At 36.6% G+C, this 23,190-nt stretch overlaps 1 protein-coding gene across 1 annotated transcript in view; it reads right to left on the bottom strand.

The window, feature by feature from the left end:
• The window catches only part of MPP5 (membrane palmitoylated protein 5), a 58,075-nt gene that overhangs the window by 25,975 nt on the left and 8,910 nt on the right, over nucleotides 1-23,190 (bottom strand). Inside the window, exon 2 of the mRNA XM_027708414.1 lies at nucleotides 3,379-3,891. Coding sequence (XP_027564215.1) covers nucleotides 3,379-3,745 — 367 coding nt within the window. The 5' untranslated portion in view covers nucleotides 3,746-3,891. The remainder of the gene's footprint in view (nucleotides 1-3,378; nucleotides 3,892-23,190) is intronic.

Raw genomic sequence — 23,190 nt, forward strand, 5'->3', positions numbered from 1 at the left:
AACCTGGACATCAAAACTGGAAAGAGGGAAAGAGCAGGAACAGTGTAGATCAGAAATTCAGTAAAACCAAAGAGACAACTACAAAAAATTTCACATGCTAGCAGTTGTTTTTTTAATAAAGTCATAAGCTAGTAAGTTCCTTAGAGACCAAAAAGTTGTATATGTAAATTTAAAAAAATCTGGTCTAATTCAGGTTTTGAATAAAAAAGCAAAAGTATTAACAATGATAGACTCAAATCCCCTCTATGATTCTGTATTATTCTGTGAGTGTATGTGTATATAAATACATATGCAGAAGACAATATCCCTAGCCTTGATACTAATCAGAAACAGACATCTTTCCGGGGGAAAAAAAAAAGTACTCTTCCTTTGAAATTCAGCATTAGTGTCAGATGTTAGAAAGATTACTCCAGAAACTGGACATGCTTAATAGTAGAGGAAAATTTTGAAAGAGTTCCAGCTACTGCACAAGCACTTTGCTAAATTTAAAATTTAACCTAGTTTTCATTCTTTAGGGACTATAGATGTTAGAAGACTGCAGTGTTTTACTTACAACTATTTTCTCCTATGTTTGCAACAACTCAACATCACAGTTGAGTATAATCAAAAGCACCACTCTTAATCACAGAATCACAGAGTGGGTCATTTGGTCCAACCTCCCTGCTCAAGCAGGGTCATCCTAGAGCACATGGTACAGGATTGCATCCAGACAGTTCTTGAATATCTCCAGTGAGGGAGACTCCACAACCTCTCTGGGCAACCTGTTCCAGCGCTCAGTCACCTGCACAGTAAAGAAGTTCTTCCTCATGTTCAGGTGGAACTTCCTGTGCATCAGTTTCTGCCCAATGCCTCTTATCCTATTGCTTGGCATCACTGAGAAGAGCTTGGATCCATCCTCTTGTCACCCTCCCTTCAGATACTCATAGACATTGATGAGGTCCCCTCTCAGTCATCTCTTCTAAAAGCTGAACAGGTTCAGGTTCCTCAGCCTTTCCCCGTGAGAGGTGTTCCAGTGCCTTAATTATCTTTGTTGCCCTCCACTGGATCCACTCCAGGAGCTCCATGTCTCTTTAGTACTGAGGAACCCAGAACTGGACACAGCGCTCCAAATGAGGCCTCACCAAGGCTGAGCAGAAGAACTGGATCACCTCCCTTGACCTGCCGGCCATGTTCTTCCTGATGCACTCCAGGGTACTACTGGCCTTCTTGGCCATAGGGGCACACTGCTGGCTCACAGAGCGCTAAACTATAAATCCTCTCTTCTTCAATCTTAAGACTATCCGATCCAAACAATGACAAGAACCAAACTTTAATTCCAAAAGCAGAATTTTTTCTTGTGGACAAAAATCATATAGTCATTTTCCTTCAGGATGCATCCTATATCATATATTGCTATTTCCTAATTTACCTCTTTCCACATACACACCTCTGTATTCTTCCTGTCTCCAGTGTTTGGTGTTTCTCTTTTCTTACATCAAGTATTCACAGAATCCTACTTTGATTCACAGCAATCTCTCCCCTTCTACACTTGCTGAGCCAAAACTAGTTTCCTCCTTCCAGCTTTTCACAAATACTTTCTCTGACAATCCCTCAGCTTCTTCTGCAGCCTGTACCCTTTTTAACACCTCACTGAAAGATTTTAAAACCAATCTTTCATCATCACAGTTATTTCTTCACCATTATCTCTTCTGTTCAAACAGCTTCAGTCTATTGCAACTCCTTACTGGTTCTCAAGCATATCAGACCCATACATATTACTCCTTTCTCATCCCTACCAGCTTCCATGGCTAGCTGTTTTGCCCACTGGTTTGCCCGCTAGCCCTCCCTCCAAGTTCTCAGCATCTCAGCCATGAAAGCTAGCCCCAGCTTTATAATTCCAAATTACTCTTTCCTTCCTTTTGCAGTTCCAATTTCCAATTCCTCCAGCAGTAAGTCTTCAGAGCTTTTGAGCTTGATTAGAAAACCCCAAATAAGCCTGGACAGGTGCTAGTGAATTACAGAGATGCTAAACTACCCTTGTTCAGTACTTTTTACAATACTGATTTTATTTTGTGTGCGTGTGTGTGTTAATCCATAGAACTTCTTCTGAAGATATGTCTTTTAGGTAAGAATATTGACCTGTGTGTCTGTGGCTAAGCAAGTCCCAGCTGAAGTCACTTCTACTGTTTGATGTCCATCTTTGCATTTTCTGCTTCGTGTTCCCTCTAAGAAGCAAATTTCACAATCGAATACCTAACATTTTCCAAAGTTAATGAGGGAATCTGCTTCTTGCAAAGAGATGTCTCAGAGAGAAGTTGACAAGCTGTGCACTAAAACAAGGCACACCTGCCTTGTTTGTAACTGACCCTGCTTTCCACAGGAGGTTGAACGGGATGACTTCCTGATGACCCTTTTAATCTAAATTTTCCTAAAGAGGGATTTGTACAATAAGGATTACCAGAGGCTATGGAGCTGAGACATGTCTTTAACAGAAGTGTTGCTTGAGCACACAAATAGATGAAGTAAAAAAAATAGACTGGCAATTTCATAGCTATTTTTCACTCTGTGTTCTCAACTACTGGCCAATAGGAAAAAAATTGCAAGAATGTTTAGTGCAGCCCAAAGAAAGGGCTGCCTTTTTAAAGCAGTCTGGATCTCCAAGCAGGTATAGATTTGGAAATCTGAACTGGACTTCTACAAACTCCAAATGCCTCTTTTTCACTCCGGTGACACAACATATTTTATTTTAATAGATACTTACGTTTGAGGAAGAAACGTTAGAAACATTTTCTACACAAGCACAGTTAAAACAATGACAGATATGAAATGGAAAGTTTCAGCATCTACTTCTTAAAAAATTATTGACATTACATTTTCATCTATGTCTAAGGGCCAAGGTAAGCAGATTTTCATTAGCAACTTTAAGAGAAGTATTGGTATGACATTTATATTAGATGACAATTGACAATATAACAGAGTGAAAAAAAAAACACCAGCATGTTTCTCTTTAAAATATTAAAACCACTTGTATTTTTATTTTAAATGACAATCTGTGTTTATTTATTGCTTATTCTGGTCTGTGGTTCATCCAATGCCACAAAAGTGGGTATTACTTGCATTGTTTTCCCCAGCCTTAAGAAGATAAAGACATCAACTGAATTCATTAGTTATCTACAAGGTATTTGTTTCCTGAACGCATCAGTTTTGAATAGCCCCTTTGCTGAGGCACATAGTCTGATGTTTGACTAAATAAAAAAATGCAAGCCACCAAAAATCCAAAGGACCAGACTTTAAATCTGTATAGGAAAAATTAGCTGACTTAGGTTTTCAGTGGCCTAAAAGAACATTAATATCAACTAAATATTTATTCCATTAGCCCACTCACTGCATTTTACCTACCTAGTGTCTTCACAGTGTAATGAGGACTCTCCAAAACAATTCCTTCCTCTGTGTCAAATATGGGATTATCTATACCAGTTTTAGGAGGAATTTGTGCCAGTTTCTTTAGCCTCATGGAAGCAGTAAGGTCCAGTTCTTGCTTCTTTCCCTCTTCTTCTCGTCTGCGCCTTATGTCCTCCTGTTGCTGACGGATTCGCTCAAGTTGAGCACTCCGCCGCGTGGGCATCATCCTGGAGCCCAAGTCCCCAGGGCAATCAACAGCCATTTCTCTGTGCTTCTGAGGTTCCTCAAGAGATGTAAGATCCACATTTTTTGTCTCACTGTCAGAATCTTCTGTGATATGTCCATTCATATGAGAAGTTGTCATGATTATTTGTAATTACGCTTATGCTCTTCAAACACAAATGCTGCTATTTGGCCAGTTTTCGTTAGGATGTTGTGTGAAATCCATCATAAATTCAAAAATGTTTCCCTTCCATCACAAGATGCTTGAGAAACATCCGGGAGGAAAATCTAATGAAAGATATTCAAAAGAAGTTAATGAGTAACTGGATTAATAAGAAAACACCTAAGGTCTCCCAGGCATCAGGACAATGGAACTTTTCGTCCATATTTACATAGCACTTCTTCTCCTACTAAGAACTACAGAATCCTTATAAATCTTTTTCACACATTTTAGTAAACTTCATGTGCCAATGTTAGAAAAGGAACACTGTTTAAACTAATATTAAAGCCTCTTACATTCCCCAGTGAAAGCAGTGGCGATTCTGAACTTAACACAATTGCAAACCAGCAGTTTTCTGAGCGTTCCCACCCAGTTTGAATTTATTCTTTCATTCTTAAAAATTCTAAAACAAACCATGCTTACAATCCTAGAAACACTAAATATGAAAAACTTGTTATAAACAACATACTCATAAGTAGTTTAGGATGTTACACACAAGTAAAGATATTTGCATTTACTGTTACACAAATTTTTATGTAAACATTGCTTTCCAGGTTCAGAGAAGACAGGTCTGGCAGAAAGTTCTTCCAAAAGATACTATATAAAGCGGTCTGGAACTGCACTTACACATTTCCAAATAAAGTCCTAGGAAAAGGGTTGGGCAGTCCTGGTTACCAGCTACTCTTAATACTTCCTATAGGTACACATTAAAGCAGGAAGAATTAAATACAAGAGTAAAAATCCTTGTGTGGGTGTAGGGATGTACAGATTTGACAGAGAATAACAATTAGTTTCCACAGTCAAGTAGTGATGGTCCACTATACCCCATTCATCTTAATCTGGTTTCTTATTTCTGATGATTCAGGCTAAAGAACTTAAGTGTCTTGATAAATTCAGCTCCTGAATATACTACATATAACAGTGAGTCTTGTTCCACATCGCCTTTCTGTATTACAAAGCCAGTGATTCAATTAGACTGAGGATAATGTAACGTCATAAAATTAATAGATAGTTGTGCACCATATTAGCAATATACTTAATTTTCCAAGTTACCCTTAATTTTTTTTTTTAAGTTACTGAAAGGAAATACTAGAAAATATCTCAAAGTTTTATTATACACTAGATACACTGGAAGCACCGAGACACAAAACCCCCCAAAACAACCACCAACTTTCTTAAACTAAATGTTTGTGTTTGGAGGAGTAAGAGAAAGATACCTATGTTGTAATTAAGTTAAAAATTAAATATCTGTAGTAATGTTTTGGAGGAGCAGCAATAGAAACTCCTACACAAATTTCTGCCAGCTTGCAATTCTAAGTAAGTACAGCTTCTCATTTTCAGAAGGAGAAGCACACAGCTACATACAGCAACATTGAAACAATTTCCTGTATTTGTTTCCTGTCTAGGCAATACTGAAATAGTTATTACTAAAATCTTCGAAGAAGAAAATTAAATTAAAACATTGTATGGTAGTAAAAAATCCCTTTTTGGCCATTAAAAGACACTTAATTGTACTGCACTGATATGTTCAACATTCCCACATTCAGGAAAAAACCCCCAACAAAGAAGTCAATCAAAACCTGCATGGTACTGGGGCCAGCATTGCATGTACTTCACAATTATTTAGTGCCTATACAGCTTTCAGATAGTGTCCAACTTAAAAAGAACAGCTTTTCCAAGAATAATGTCACAAAGTTAGCATTCAGATAGGGTTAATATAAAGCACCACGTTTAAAAAAAACAGTCTCAAATTCAGAGAAAGGCAGATAACAATTAAGCAAAATGATCCTCGGAAAGCCACATTTCCCCTTCTGAAAGGGCAACTTCACTGTACAGAAATACCAATCCCCAAAAAGGAAGTCTCATTAGGTACAATAAAATTGCAAAGAACTCTAATTTAACTGTGGGTGGAAGATTAATTCAAATTCTTTTTCATCCGCATTGTACTGGTCGTAGCTTGTCTGAAGACTGAGCCTTTTCAAAGTTACACTCATCTCTTTTCAACTCTGACAAGCTGAGAGAAAACTCACATTCCTCAGTCTATATGGTACAACCAACAGGTGTTGAAACAATTTGAGGGAATGAATAATATCCATTTAATCAGCACTAAAAAAGTCAAAACCAATATCTGAGGATATGCAGTAAGTAAAATGCAACTTTACACTCAATCATGTGTAAGCTAAATGACGTCACTCACTAAAGAATCTTAATCAGAAAGAATCATCAGAAAATTAAGTGGATGGCAAATATTTAATAACTGATCAAAAATATTTACAGTGAGATTAGCTACATCTCCTCCATCAAATTTAAAAGTACCAGCTAAAAAAGGGCACACTTAAACCTCAAATATTTGTATATAGCATGAGAAGATTTAAAACCTCTTTAGTTTAGTAATAAGCACTGAAGAAAAGAGAAACAAAAATATAGTCTGAAGTAAATATTAATAGGCAACCTTAGTAACATTGCTTACACTTAAGTATAACCTGCATGCAAGACACAAAGGGTATATAAATTCTTGGAACAGGGTAACCAAGACATTTAAGTGGCCTGTAATAATAGCTGCTTACTTTCGGTATTTAAGATCTGAGTCAATCAGGTAAGAAAGAAACAAAAGTTACAGAAAATTAGAGCTCTCCTGTAGTCACACTTTTACAGCAATAGTCAGAAAACCACAATAAAAATTTAAGAGAGTTTTAGAATATAAATACTAAGTATTTTAGATATCCTAGAAAGCCAGATACCTCCGAAACAAGCAATAAACAGTACAGCAAAAAAACCGCTCTGATAATACAACAGATGATACAAAATATCACAGATCAGGCAGCCTAAAATTTGATGTTACTGAAACATCAAACCAACTACATAAAAACCAGATCCCCCAAATATAACCAGTTGGTAATCCATAAAAGCATAGGCATGCTGCAAGTCTGGAATGTTGAACAACTTCCTTTAATCAAAGAACTTTTGAAAACAGGTGACCCCTTCCAAGCCTAAGCCCATTCTTCCTTCTACTGTCTCAAGTCTGCGTCAGACATCACAAAGCCTCATCTCCAAGAGTTTTGGAAAAATACTACTGCCCAACTGTGACAAATGCAATAAGCACATAAGGAAAAAAATTCAGATCATCTCCGAAGTCCCTCTCTACAATGGTCCTAAGAATGTAAAATGTAAAATATAAGACATGACAATGATAAAATGTTAACCTGGTCCTCAAATTAAGGGTGTGGTGTAGCTGAGGTTAAAAATAAGATTCAGCTTAAGGCAGGTACCAGGAACATAAAATTTTATTCTAAGCAATAAGCATGGCATCAAAAGTCTTACTATGAATAATTTCAGAAACTCTTGGCTTTTCTTTCTGAAGGTTTCTTTTGCAATTTTAAAATTTCCATGATAGCAACGATAAGGGAAGGTTGTTATACCAAGTCTGTTCTCTGTAAGTTGTGGATCATCCAATAAAACAGCTTTTCAGGCCAAGAGAGGCTTATTTTGCTAAATTAATACTTAGAACTATGGAGGACAATTTACAGACATATTCAATAATACAATTTTTACTACTTTATATGTACAATCTATATAACAACATTTGTAATTAAGAGAATTCCTTTCCACTTTAGAACTTGGTAGTAACAGTTTCTATGTTTTCTAGATATGTACAAGTCTCTATTACACAGAGTTTGGTTGCTCAAAGTTTAATAGGGTTAAATCGTGGTTTTGACCATCTTCCTTTGAACTGCTGATATCTAACTGGGGAATCAGGGTTTCCACATGACATGTAGAGCTTTCCAAACAAAGCAGATTTATGACTCTCTCTGTCCAACTTCATATCACAAGTCTTACCAACACAGTCCTGGAGAGCACATGTGAAAGTTTCTTCTTCACAGATTACTTTTACTTTTGGCTTACAGAGGAGGGTTTTTATAAACTGATAATGTTAGTACAGCCGTTGAGAAAGAGCACTTCAGTCACTCTGATCACCATCAGGCATCACATTCTGACTATGAAGTAATATCATCATCAGATTCTGACTATGAAGTAATTATGAACAGCAAACAAACCATATTTCTGATGAAAGTTCAAACCAGCAAAATTAAAGAAAAAACCCACAACTACTGTCTAGCTAAGTATACCTGGTGCTCTCAAAAATACTGTATTTTACAATCCACCAATCATTCTTCATGCTGAATCCTATCAATGTCAGGTTTCTATCATCTTTTTAAACACCCTGAATATACAAAACAAAGCAAAGACCCTGAAAGCTCTGTCAAAGAACAAACATACATAACTGTGATCACCTTGGTGTGCAACGTAGATGCTGGTATAAAATACACACTGACAGGGACAGCAACAGAAGTGCTGTAAAGTGGTTTACATTTTCACTTGCTTCCTGGGGACTGTGGCTGGTGTGCATAGCAATCCTAATTGCTTTAACAACTAAATTCTGTACAGTAAAATTAAATTTGTTTTGCTTCAGCAATTTCCAAAGAGCAAAAATGACATTTTCTGGAGGCTGAGGTTTTGTGTTACATTTCAGTGGTGTTTAAAATTCTTTCAGTGCTAGGAGTATGATTAGATCTGATAGTTCCCTTTGTAAAATTCATTAAAGCTACAAATTCTGAACAACTGCAAGGAAGTTCAGTGCTTACCTCCAACTGAATGTCATTAGTTATGGCACAGATTACAGTATAAAAGCCCAGTCTACATCTGTAATTATAATATAAACACAAGAAATATATATTTAACATCAGCACAGTGCAAAAGATTTATCATCAACTTAAAGCCATATACTATGAGAGACATGGTATATTAAAACATTAATTAAAAACAACTGGAAGATGAATCCTAGGCTGCTGAAGTGAATTAGAAGTTAGATTAAAATCACATACAAGATGTTTCCTGATATCCGAATTACTAATAAAATATGAGCATAAAATTATGCTACAGATTTCTGCCATGTATTATATTAATGGCTCACATAATGGTGTGCCTTTTGGTATTTTTACTCAGTATTTCAGATTTCTAAGGAAGCAAAACCTAAGTCATAAAAATTACAAAATAACAAAGTAAAACACCTCCACAAATTGAAGCTCAGTGTAGAAACAAAAAATAATTCCCAGCTTTCCTTGCATCATCTCCCATGCACCATTTTTTCTTCAGTGGTGAATTTTTTTCTTCAAATGAATCTCCAAAAATAAGAGCCTTGGAAGCCAATTACATAAATCAAAACACAACACAAACCACGTTGCACAGCATAAAATTAATCAGTATTTGATGAGAGTTAAAATTGGACTTTATGATACAAAATACTTCAATATTTCCTATGAAGCTTAGTAGTACCTGAAATAACTGGTACAGACTGGAGCAGCCTGATGTTTTTCAAAAACAAGTTACAAAATCTCTGACAACTTGATACTTTTTTCTTTAATTTAAAAAATAAAAATTTAATGGAAAAAATAATTATCTTTACACTAGCTCTGCAACACATTCAAGAATGTGACTTCTGGTGCAGGTTGGTTTTTTCAGTCTACTATTATTATTTAGACTATTCTTTCCTGTAATTAGATGTTCTAGCATAGACTTGGTATTGGAAGAAAACTCTTCCTTTAATATCCAGCTGACTCTTAGTTCTAGTAATTTCAGAACAGAGATCACTATAACACCTGTCAAGCACAGTAACTCCATACAAGGTGAATTTCAAAGGGCTTTCAGACATGCCAAGAGGTTTTAACATTCCATGCTCACTTACATGTGCAAGATACGTGGATCAACAGCAAAAAGGGCTAATGCCTCAAAATGAACATAATTTTCATCGTTAGCACTTTCTAAATAACAAAGCACTTTCAAAATAGGAATATTAACTTACAACATTAAAGCACAAAGAAATTGATGAAACTGAAAACTGAGATTCTAAGATTAGATTCCACTTTCATAAATTTTATAAACAAATTGCTCAACATGCAAGCCTGGGAAATTATAAGCACATTTTTGTATCACACTGGTATTACATTTAACAACTGTGGTCTATTTAGACATTTAATTTTATTAGGTTTGTTTATTTGTTAAGGCAGTGACACCAATCAAAAAAGTAACAGCTCAAGAACTGGACAGTCTACATTATCAACTTCAAAAGACACAGGTCTACTCCCTACAAAAGACATATGAACAGTGTTTTCATGAAAAAACATGCATTGATAGGAGAAGTACATCATGTCAATCAACATCCACATCTCTGGGACCTCTCTACAGCAACTGCACCTTTGCAGTAGAACAGATGCAAGATACTTTTGCAGCAGTCATATGAAGAGGAATGAACAATTAAAGCTTATTTAAATTCTTGCTAATCTCTCTGTGAAAAACATATGCTGCACACTCTATTAGCAGCAACCTTCCTTGGTTAGTATTGCAATAGTGAGCTCCTTTAATCAGTTAAAAGTGATAGCACAGATCAAACAGGAAGCTTTCTTTACTTGTAACAAATCCGACTTTCTACTGCATTTATCAATGCTTTTTTTTTCAGTTACATGAATAACTAAAATGATTCCAAAGTTGACTGAGATTAAAAACTGCTGAAAACACTAAGAATAAACATTTTACATGCCATAATTCCTTTTTCGTTTAAAATATACACAACCACTTACACATCATTAATTTCTGCTTTTTAGACCAAATGAAAGATAGACAGCAAGAGGAATAAAGTTTCAGCTGGGCTGAGAGGGAATGACAATAGAAACAAATTTGAGCAGGCCTCAAGGAGGTTATTACTAAAAATCACAGCTAGACAGAAAAACTTAAAGACTCTTGCCAAGGTCATTTAAGCATATTTTACAATTCAGTAATATAGTATTTAAGTTCTGTACATATTTTGCCATCTGTTTTCTCAATAGAGCCCTGACATAGTCGAACACTTAGGTGCTGACAAGCCCTAAACTGTTGTGAGGAGCACAGCAGAGGGCAGTCTCTGCAGCAATTAATGAGAACCTGAGAAAAAAAGAACAAAGCTATTTCAAAAAGGAGCTCACAGAAACATCCAAACTACAGCTCATTAAATGGTCTGACACCCACATCACCCCAAAACAGCACACAGATACGCCACTCTAGCATCCCACTATGGCTTAGATTAATAGGCTACAACTATGCATACTTTTGAATACCCATATCTAATCAAGTCTTTAGCAACAACAATCCCTGTGACAAGAAGCAATTATTTTATACATAGATATGAGTAGATAAGATGGATGTCTGCAGGCTGCAGTGAAAAGACGACAGAACAGTGAAAATAAAAAGGAATTACCTTAATTTAGCAGTTACTTAAAATGTTTAGAAACCTTCAAGCATAACAAATGAAGACTAAAGAAATTCCTAGAATTCCAGGGATTGTTAACAGATCTCACAGGACAGCAAGAAGCATGATAACAAGACAGTCATTTCTTATCACCTATTCACAGTTTAGACTTCAGCTTTCATTGTCTTAAAAGTAAATATGCCTGTCCTTGCTTTAAATAGGGATTATACTCTCTGTGAAATTAAAAATATTGCTGCTATTTTAGTTCTCTAGTAAGATTCCCCTACCCCCTTCAAACTGTATCCTTGTTCACTCAGGCTCTTGCACTCTGTATTTTTAGCAAGTTATTTTTAATGCCAATGCTTGCCACTGCTTCAGTAGTAAGAGTAAACATTCATGGGTACTAGTATGTATATGACACTTTCACTTCAAAGAGGTGACTGAACCGAAACTAAACTAATCCCAAATTAAACTGAAGATACAATTGAAGTTCCATAATTTCCATCTCATCTGACATTTAAATTCATACAAAACGGTTTTAGTTTAGTCCTCCATAGCAAGTTATCCTTAAGCTGTATTTACAATACTCTAAAGAAAGATAAATTTCTTCCTTATCTGTTTTAATATTCCAGTACCCACTGAATTCAATAAACATATTTAGAAACATAATCTAAAGAAAATGGGAACATAGCTACTTCTCTAAAGCTTTCACCCAAAACCTCCAAAACATTAGCTATCTAATTCAACAGTCTTCAGAGAGTATACAGGGATCAAGACTGTCTTCTAATTTTATATGATTGAGCTATAGGCTTTGCAAGTTCAAAAAAACAGTCTCCCACCATTATGTAACGAAGATTCACGTGCTAGCTTCTTTCATGTGGTCATCCTCCTCAGGCTCTTTTCAACTCTATTTTGCAATATTAACAGAATGTGTGTCAGCAGTGATTTTTAAGTTTTTTTTAAATTCTCCCTAATGATTTAACCTGATTAGCCCTGTCATTATACTATTCATAGGTATGTGGGAGGGGAGAGGACAAGGATCTTCTCTTTTTTTTCTGACCATGAAAGTAAGTTGAGACTTCTAGAGATTGACATTATGAAAAACAGAACATAAATCACAAAATTATACAACTGATGATCTCTGCACTTCACAGAACTCACAGTCACTTACATACCACAAACACAGAACAACCACATTTCATTTGAGCTCTTCTCTCGTTATTTATAGGATAGAAAACGCTAAACCACAAACTATTTTTGCTACTTAGGTCTCTGATGTCCCAAGTTTTTCATTCCTAAGCTCATCTGAGATAATGGTGACTGCTTCAATGAGCAAATCCCTAAAAAACTGCTGCATAAATTTTAAAATTTTCCTTCTGAAGTATTTTCTCTTCATGGACATAATTCCCTAAGGTTTTCTCTTTCTAATTAATATAATCTGTAGTTGATTTTTCAGGAAGACACTTTAAGCAAGGCATACCAGCCATGCATGTTGATTTTTTTCCTATGATATCTGTTTCGACATTACAACTATGATGAGGTGTCCTGTAAGACAAAGACGACAAAAGCCCTTGCTACTACAGAAGAAAGAAACCATCCTCAATCAGAATAAGTTGAATGGATAACTATGGCAAATATATCCCCCAAAGAACCAACTCGTGACAGTCAAAGTTTGCAGAGGATTATGCTTAACTGAATCTGTGCCCATGAAACCTGCTGGGATTCTTCTCACTCCTGAGAAGACAAGCAGCAAAGTCAGAACTCAGAATTTTGCAGACTGAAACAACTACTCAGAATTTGCAGTGCTGTAGTTTCTTAACACTGTGTCAGTCACATTGCAAACATTTTAGTAATTTCTTGAGGGAACTCACATAATTCATGTTTGTGCGCAGCTAACTCCCCGACTGCTAGAACAGAACAAAGCTGAGTAGGCTTTCAAGTGTGCCCTACTTTTGCATCCTTCCAAACAGAATTCATAGTTCATGAATTTATGACAAGAACCAAAAAAGAGACTGTCAGTATGATTGTTTGGACTGTTAAGCTGTGCTAGTTTGCTGCTGCTAAAGGCTTGCAGTCTCATACCTCCTGACTGTTTCCTTACCCTCTCCACTTTTGGGCTGTACAGCCAATACCTTCTCTCATAGCTTCGAAGCCTGTCAAATCCATCACTAAGTCATTTTAATTCAACAAGACTGCAGAATGTCATAAAATACTTTTGTTTGTTCGGTTTTGTTCAAATTTGCATGCTAAACCAGATCATAATAATCTGGAAGGTGAAAAGACTGACACAAGGGTTAGGAGCAAGTGGTTGAGACCAGTGAGGTAAAAAGGTGAGGACAGAGGCAAGCAGCAACTCCTCACCCCAGCCGCAGAGGGACAACTCCAAATGGGACTGCACCTCATGGAACCATATTCTGTGAGTTCATCCACTTCCCCTCACCCCTCAAAAAATCTCAAACAATTACCCATTCTTTTCATCCTAAAAAACACAAACAAAATCCACAAAAAAACCCCACCACAGAAAAGTAACCACACACCTATATTTGCATCTCTTCCTGATGATGTGAACAGAACAGTTAAAAGAAAGTATTGGTTTCTCTTCAAAAGCATACTCTGAAACACTGTGGGTGTAAAGCACCACAAAACTTGCATTTCTCTTTGAGGATATTTCCTCTCAAATAAAAATGATAAATTAAACACCCAAGTGTTTAACATGGTGAGTTCAACAGCTGAACGTCTCTGCACATTCATTACTTTAAGATACTCAACTAGTATTCTCAATCTATTACCTTTGTGTAAATAGTATAAACACACTAGATGAGAATCCAGGACTCAGAAGCAAATGCCTTTTTTTTTTTCCAGTGGACAGCAATAACAGATAAATCTTAATTTTCTGGGTACTTGAAGCAGAAGGCATAAAAGCACACCTACTAGATGAACACTAACAGAAATAAAAAATACTACCTCAGGCATAAAATAGAATTTATATATGGAAAACAACTTGGGAATGGACAAAAATTAAAAATCACTCTTTCCAGCATTTATCCCAATGAGCTGTTAAACTTGAATGAACAATTTCAACCACGACCAAAGAACTTGGTACTGATTTCTTGGTCACACTATAAGGCAAGGCTGATGAACAAACTTATACCATCCAGTAACTTAAAACACAGATCACAAGGAAAACCCATAGAAAAATACTTTATGTAGAATATTACAAAAACTTCACTATAGGATGTGAAAATCAAATACTCTGTAAATAACCTACATTACTAGAGCTCATAATAAAAATGCATGAGAAAGCTTCACAAGGCTATAAAGACATAACATTGTAGAGACCTTCTGTGCCTTATAAAAACAGTCTCTTTCCTATTAAATCTAAGTGGACTCTTGGGCCCAATGTTAGCAATCCGTTACACAAATTAAGATAAAATTCTGACAGGAACGAATTCACTTCCGCAAACTCAATTCAAGAACATAAGCACTGTGGCTGCAGAGCTCTTTCATGGTTCCAGTCTTTCACTAAATCAAAGAAAGTACATTTGGTTTCTAAAACCTTGTTAAAGCATAGGTTCTTTTTATTAAGAAAACATTAGAAATTTGTGATAAATTCACAAGAATGTAAAACTCCTTTTTATGTGAAGGTAGACAAATTTTTTTAGTACGTATTGGTGCAATAATCCTGTCCAGAAAACCGTGTCATCACTTGAGCTGTTGAACTAATATATATTAAACATCACTATGCAAGTCAGGGAAAAACACTGGCAAGCTAAGTGATCCAAGTCCCTCCTCAGAACTCTCAAGTCATGGTAAGAAACAAAGATTCAACACTTAGGAAAGTGCAATTCAGCTGAAACATTTCTTTGCCTAAGATCATGGAGTGAATCTTTTAGCGTAATGAACTTCCATTTGAACTCAATTCTTACAGTAATCAACCTGAAGATGACTCTTCAAACAGTGGTGGTGTAAACTCTGTTTAAAACCTTTTCTTTCCTTGGTAGCATCTTTAAAGCCTTCTTCTCCTCACCAACTTGAGTGTTGAAAGCTGAATACTGCATTTTGTTTCTTATACAAAAAAAAATTCTCAGTTATCTTTAATATTCTGTGCCAGTGAAATGGATAAACAGTGAAATGTATGTTAACCCATACTATACACTTGCTTGTATTAACAAGCACACAGTAACTCACTAGAAAACAAAGACAAAAGCAAAACCCCAAAAAATCTCAAAACTCAACATAAATTTTGTCGCATCATTAGAACTCTATAAAGTAGTTTGACAACTAAAGTTATCAGACATAGTCTGACAACTAAAACTTGTTCCATAAACTCATATTATCTACTACTACCCACTGTAATAAAGAAAATGGTAACAGCAAGAGAAAATGGAAATCTCAATCCAGAAACAGTCTTCCTAGTTTTATGTACAAGTTCAAAATTCTTCTTCTCACTTTATCTTTCATGCATTTTTGTTGTGTCACCCCTGAAACAAGTTTCTCAACAGAAAAGTAGAAAACAGATAAGTTATTTGGATGTTGCTTTGAAATGAGTGTGCATAAAAATTAAGCTGAATCAAAATCTAATGGATGCAAGATAAGAAAGCTCCTCTACAACAGTTTTACTCCTGGTGCTAATATCAGAACTCAGCAATTCAAATAATGTGTAACAGGAAAATAGGAAGAGAGGTAAGACCACCTTCAACTGACGAATGCAGGATATCTTTGCATTTTACCACTGAGTAAATTGCTTAGGTATTATACAAAAGGGCACTAAACATTAAGAATACATTCAAAACATTTACGGAGCAATACTTGGAAGAATCCATCACACACCCAACTGCTTAAACAAACACCTAAAGATTAAGCTTGTACAAGTTAACGCATACCAGTGACGCAAACACATTTATAAGCATTACACCAACACAGCTGATAAATCTCTTTAAAGAAAACAGCACAACACTTTACTACCCCAATATTTATAACTTGGTCATCAGGTACTTCTGAATCAGAAGGAACTCAGTGTCCCAAATCCTGAAGATGTGAACTGTAAACTGTCTCATTTATAGCTACTTTAGATGGCAGCGACTTAATCATTATTTAGTTTCATTCCAGAATCACTGTAATCTAGACTCCTTTGGAACACACTTACTAGAAGTTTGAGCTTCGTAAGAACATAATGATGCCACCCAACTGAACACAAACTGCTATTAAATTCAAAACTCTAGAGCCAAATTTCCCTAATAAAGCTTATCTAAGAATGTAAGCAGCATATTTGGCAGTTCTCCTTTGGGTTAAATAATAAAGTCTTCAGTAAATTAGTCTTTAACAGGTTTTACTATACTAATCTTTTGAATAAAAAGAACTGTAACGCTGGGCATAAGGTATTTCTTTCTTAAATTCACATTTACGTAACTGTAAAAATATGAACTTTTGAGTTAAAGTATTACTTAAGTCCTTCAGCAAAATGAGAATCCTGGATGCTGCCCTCTCATGCTGACACCACACAGACAGGTGTTTTCCTCTAGAGATGGAGACAAATCAGTAACCTAACACCAGTCTTATGTACAAGGCTGCACTGGTACTATGATACCGAAGGATTCCGGAAACTGTTACAATTATGAAGTTATCCTATCATTACTAAAATATGCCACAAATACTGGCATTCACCATCAATAACAGTCAGGACAGCTTGAAATATTCTTAGTGCTTCTGACCCAAAAGTGGCAGCCTTGCCCTATTGCAAAACCAGGTGTCAGGACTTCAATTGCTGCTCCAGACCACCACCAGAAGCTGCACACAATATGAAATGCTAAGGAGGACCCATCTTGTTTTTCCCTGAGAGAAGCCAGAGAAAAGAATGAAAATGCAGGGAAGAAAATGGGGAGAAAAAAGGGAAGAGTCTAGAACCAAATTATATAGAGAGCAGCTCATTATTGAAGAAACCAGAGTAATTTTTCATTTAAGCAATAATCAAAAGAATAGCAAAGCGGAAGTACTCTAGATTCCCTGCTTATATAAAAAGCAGAATCCAGTGTCAAAGGGCAAGGCTAAGATGACAGAACAGACAGCAAGAACACTAACTGGATATGGGGCTCAGGGCCAATATCAGCATTTCAGTATGCTGCTTGGGAAGCTGCCACTGTCTTTACACAAAGTTTTTCAGATCAAAGAGGTCAGCCAAACGGTAACAGAAAAGAGTGAAAGCTGTAGTCCACTGGAAGATATAAACTCTGTTTCCTCTCTATGACAGGGGAGTAGAAAGAAAGAAATAAAGCATATATTCTCTGATTTAGGTATGAATCAGAAATGTGATGAAAAGTAAACTGAAAAGGTTATGTATGTAGAAATTAAAACTACCCACTCTGGTGCATTTACCTTGTAAGTAATAAGAAAAAGCAACAAATTTTGAAGACAAAACTCCGAATATCACTGTGAAGCACTAGAGCCGTAACAACAGCACAACACTCTTACACCTTCACTGCAGTGCCCCTAGGAAAGAGACAGGTTTATCCAGACCCTAACCATAGCATCTGACAGGCTGCAAGTACTCTAGTTACTACTTGTCTGTGCATTCGTGACTGCTGTCAGTGACATTTTCTTAAACGTTCTAGGTCACATTATGAGGAAAATACTTGATCCTTTCATCTAAAAAAAGAAACTAGACTAGTTTCCATTTAATTTCATCTATCCATTAAGATAAATGAATCAATATAATTTATAGAAGATAGGGAACACTTCAGTTCTGTCTTATGTAAGGAAACAATGCACACCTTTCACCCAGAATAGGTTTTGCTTATTTTCTTAAAAGAACCAGAAGGGTCTAAAGATTAGTAGTGTAAATTAGAAAGACACAACAAGATTTACACACAAAACAAAAGAAATACACAAATGGATGTACAGATAATGAACAGCCTACAGAAGTTAATTCATGCATTTTTAATTAAAACGTTATTCGACAAATGTTAAGAGCAAAAAAGTGGTTTGCTTACAAAAGTCATTAAGATTTTATTAAGGGCAGTGCACAAAAGGAACCAAATAGTTGTGTGAACTGAAAAAGACATGTAAATATAATAATTTTAGTCAAGCCACCACATAACTGTAGCAGATAAACAGTATTGTTAGGGTAATGCTGCTGGCTCTCTTCATCCCTCATGTCAAGGGGAAGGGTGTCAGGACCCCAGACTGTCTCAACAATTATTTTTTTTTTAACCAGTAAATTTTTTTCACCACAGGACTGAGGGAGTATAGTCAAGAGGACTGACATGACCACAAGTCAATTAAAAACAGTTTGCTAGCACAATTTTCAAAGTTAACTTAATGGCCAGTCTTCGCGAACGAAGATTTGGGGAAAGGTCTTTTACCTTTCCAGCCTGCGCAATGGATTTTTTAGGTGAGACACAGCCTGCGCTGAACTGAGCCCACCCTTTAATCCTAAGGTTCATCTGCCGGGGCCAAGCAAGCTTGGACAATGGCAGTGAGGTCCTCAGGACGTAGGTTTGTTTAGAGTGACCTTCTCATAGATGGATGGCCTCACAGGGCTAACGAGCTACCATCTGCCCGGGGGACCGAGGAATTGAACCGGGGTCGCAGCAGTGAGAGTCCTGCATGCTAACCACTAGGCCACCAGGGGTCCCAATTTTCAAAGTACCACTCAGTATAATGGCTGAAACAAAATCCATTTTAAATCTAAAATAAAAATATTGTAGTGAATTTAGAGGACTAAAATCAAGTGATACTGGGAAGTTCTTGGGTCAAGCACAAATGACCATGGCCTAAAATTAATAAACCATGCTAAATTTAATTTCTGTCCCTGCTATGCTAACTAGGCTCTCCAAGTTCTTAACAACTTATTAGCTCAGGCACCTGCATTTTAATCACAAGGGCTCTCAGAAAATAGACTGCTCCCTCCCTGGCACTTCAGTACATCCGGCACTATGGTTCTGCAGGGTGCTGGCCAGGTGACAGGTTACTGTCTGGGCACCAACTTTAAATTCCTTTATTCACTAGAACACGCAACTGTTGTTTCTACAGACACCAAACAGTCCAATTATAAAGCCACTGAATACGGTCTTTCAGGCAAAGTTGGGTAGTCTGAAAATACTAACAAAGAATTTTAACTGAGATTTGAAATGCCACATAGGAGGCCAGTAAAATCAGTTCAGGAATTATTTTGTCACAATAAGAAAGTTCCAAAGTAACAACAGATGCTATGGTTTTATATTTTCCATTTCTGTTCTTGAACAGGCAGCAATCACAAGTATTGAGGTCATGCTACTGAGAACGCAGCTGCGTTGGGCAGGGCATGTCTCCAGGATGAAGGACCACCGCCTCCCTAAGATCTTGCTTTATGGTGAACTTGCCACTGGTTGCCTCAAGAGAGGAGCCCCGAAGAAAAGATACAAGGACTCCCTGAAGCAACAACTCAGCCTCGGGCATATTGACCACCATAACTGGTCTACTCTGGCCTCCAATCGGGAGGCCTGGAGACAGACCATCTATAATGCTGCTGATGCTTTTGAGAAAGCACGCAAAATCACTCTTGAGGAGACAAGACAACGCAGAAAGAATTGAGCCTTGCAGAATATACCACCTGAGGAGTCTTTCTGCTGTGCCTTTTGCAACCGGACTTGCCTATCTTGTATTGGCCTTTTTAGCCACCAACGGGCTTGCAAGAAACGTGGGTAGAGCCCTTCCCAAATCTTCGTTCGTGAAGCCTAGACATGATGATGATGATGTCAGACGTACAATAGCAAATCTTTGTGGCTTAGGGTTCCTCATGAGAGGGTAGCAGAAATATGAAGCAGTATGTTTTCTCAAAAGCCCAACAGGTTAGCCCAACTTCTAACCCAGCATGCACACTGTGAACAGCACCGGTACCTTACTTGAAAGCAGCTCCTCTGATGATTGTCCTAATGCCTCACAGACAGACATTTTTCACTAACAGTTTTGCATATTACTTTCTTTTTCAGCACCCCTTTTGAGCACTTGTTACATGCACTCTGTGTGATACTACGAAAAAAAAGCAAGGTTCCAAGACTACACTTTATAAATTTTGCAGTCAGAACATGGGTACTTATCCTAAGGAAGTATTTAATACTGATAATTTTTCATAGATGGAAAAAACAGAAAAAGCCCCAAAACCATCTACTTTTTCCAAAGAAGCCAGGAACACTATGGTGACTTCACCATTTTGTCTGGAACTTGAGCATATAAAATAGTAGGCACTTTTTCAAATAATGTCAGAAGAATACTGGCCTCCTGAACAAGAGATGCAACACTGTTCATATGGCAATTACTCAGAGGGGCAGGCTCCGATCTCTTCTCTTTGGTCACCAGTGACGGGACCCAAGGCAATGGTATGAAGCTGTTGCCAGGGGAGGTTTAGGTTGCATATTAGGAAAAGGTTCTTCATCCAGAGAGTGACTGGGCACTGGAACACGCTCCCCAGAGTGGTCACAGCACCAGCCTGTCGGAGTTCAAGAAGCATCTGGACAACACTCTTAGGCACATGTTGTGATTCTTGGGGTGTCCTGTATAGGATCAGGAGTTGAACTCAGTGCTCCTCATGGATTCCTTCCAACTCAGGATACTCTCTGATTCTATACTCAGAACAACCAACTGGCAAGACTGGTCAATGGGTTTAATCTTTAGAGCCAAATCAACCAACTGTGTTAGTGAGGCAAATCAAAGCAGGTATATCTGAGTCTTGATGGAATTTCTAAACTTTATCGTTACTTTTTACGATCAGCTACTAAGGAAACTAATTTTGGAATGTAAATCAGCTATTATTCATTATTTCTGTTTTGTCACTTCAAACACTTATTACGATGCATTTTAGGTCAGATTAAAACCTTAAATCCACTTGAAAATTTGAAAATGATCAATGCAACAGCCATTGATGATTATCACTGGAAACAACAGACTAATCACCAAGGAAACTTGGTGATTACAATAATGCCTTCAATTTTTCAAGAGATGTCTACAATTTTTTGCTTCAAACCTGCAGAAATTAACATTTTTGAAATCAAATCAACCATTTTATCTTTATGACACATCTGTTTACCAGAGACATTCTGTTAATAAAATGGTTTTATCCCACTCAATTTAAAGAAAGCATTTGAGAGCAGTTGTAGTTCTCCCCAGAGACTGCAAATCATCTCAGTAATGCAGGCAGAGGCTTTTGTTCCAGCACTATCAAGGCTAGAATGCCTGCAATAACAAAATTTTTGAAAAGCAGAAATAACAAAGCAAAATTAGGAAGGTTTAGATATGCCACAATTTGGTAAGTTTTAGGTAACCCCACAGGCAGTCCACCACTTCCAGGAGTTTTGAAACTTGAACCAAAAGCTCATATGCCTTTTTCCAATTGACCAATTTGTGGAAAGATATTTGTCTGTCTGAGATGTATTTACTACCTGAAGTTCACATTTTATATTAGAAAATTATTTAGTCAGATTTATCTACAGAACTTCCAACAGTCAGCATTCATAATTTTTTTTATTCTTGAATTCTAAATCTATGAAAAGAGACATCATTATTTCCAGATACTTAGTTATCATTCACAGATTAAAAACATGATTACTTACAGAAAAAACCATGTTACAAATTAAGTATTGAAATCAGAACGTATTATTTGAGGTCAATGAGATTTATGAATACCTTCATGCTCCACTAACTCAAATCATTCTAAGTATGCACCTATACTCTTTCAAGACCAGTTCTGGAATTCTGAATACAAACAAGGGGAACTTATTAGAGAACTTTCAGTTTTAACAAGCTAAACCCATGAACATACTTTTAATGCTTTCTTATTCCTCTAAACTTGAAGCACCTATTCACATAGCTCCCATGCACAATATTTCAGTCAGAGAGTAGTATGTCTTAAACTTTTTTACCCATGTCTCTATTTGGCTTTTGGTTCTCCACACCCTACGGTTCTGTATACTGAATTGATACAGTGCATTTCTAGATGGTTTACCTGTTAAAAAAAATTTTCAGAAACATACCTGTACAAATATATTAATATAATGACATATGAATCTGTGCTACCTAAAATGGTGTAATGGTCAGCAGTAATATGCTTGCTTATGGGTTTCTCAAAGTACAGGTCAGAAGCTTTTGTTGTGGACTTTGTTGTGAAGAGATTATAAAATAAGGTAAATTATTATATCTCCTTGCCTTATTTTTTTTCAATAAAGAAGAAAATAAAACTTCATAAGGGACTGAACTAAAAGAACAGCGAACTTAAATTAAACATGCTGATAGACAAGCTCTAGCAAATCTTGTTGTAGCAGATTAAGTTACTATCCTCAGCTGTAGACTGCTCCCATCAGAAGTCACTGATACCAAAAGTAGAATTGTCAGGAGGAAACATGTGCTGACACCTCAGCCACCTCAGTGCTAAGACTGGCATCGTATTTTCAGTCGGACAACACAGTATGAACTGTAATGACCAAGGAAAAAGCAACTCTGTTAACTCTGCAAATGAACTGGAGCAGAGGAGTTGTGCAGAGAAAGGCATAAAACTGACATCACCAAATCAGATTTCCCAGAGCTATAGTTGGAATCTAAATTTTTTCTGAAGTAGCCAGAATCAGCTGTGCCAATTGTCACAAATCCATTCCAGAATAAAAAACACGCTCTTGCCAAAAAGTGTCAGAAGCACAATGTGAACTGTTAAACAATTAGTTATTAAGTTTAACAGGCAGCAATTAGTCATGTTATGTACTTAAAAGGCTAAATATTCAATTTCAAATCAGCCTTAAGGAATTAAGAACTGAAGATCTGTACGGAATTTTTTTATCACATGAAGTCCCAACTACAAAATTTTTAGGGACCACTAAAACATGCAATACCAAATGAACAGCATTAAATATCTTTGCAAGATTTGACAAGAGTGTGACTTAAGAGGGAACACAAACTAGCCTACATTTACTACCCAACCATTTAGGTATGCAGCTGCATTCATTAAATATTTGTATAGAAAAGACTTTAAAAATATTGACATAAGGAGAAATTGTATGAAGTTCTCACCAACAGAAGTTAGAGACTGGCTTAGGGGACAAAGTATACATAAATTCAAGTTTTCAAC

Source organism: Neopelma chrysocephalum, unplaced genomic scaffold (genome assembly GCF_003984885.1).
Source record: "Neopelma chrysocephalum unplaced genomic scaffold, ASM398488v2 Primary Assembly neopelma1_24, whole genome shotgun sequence".
Taxonomy (NCBI): domain Eukaryota; kingdom Metazoa; phylum Chordata; class Aves; order Passeriformes; family Pipridae; genus Neopelma; species Neopelma chrysocephalum.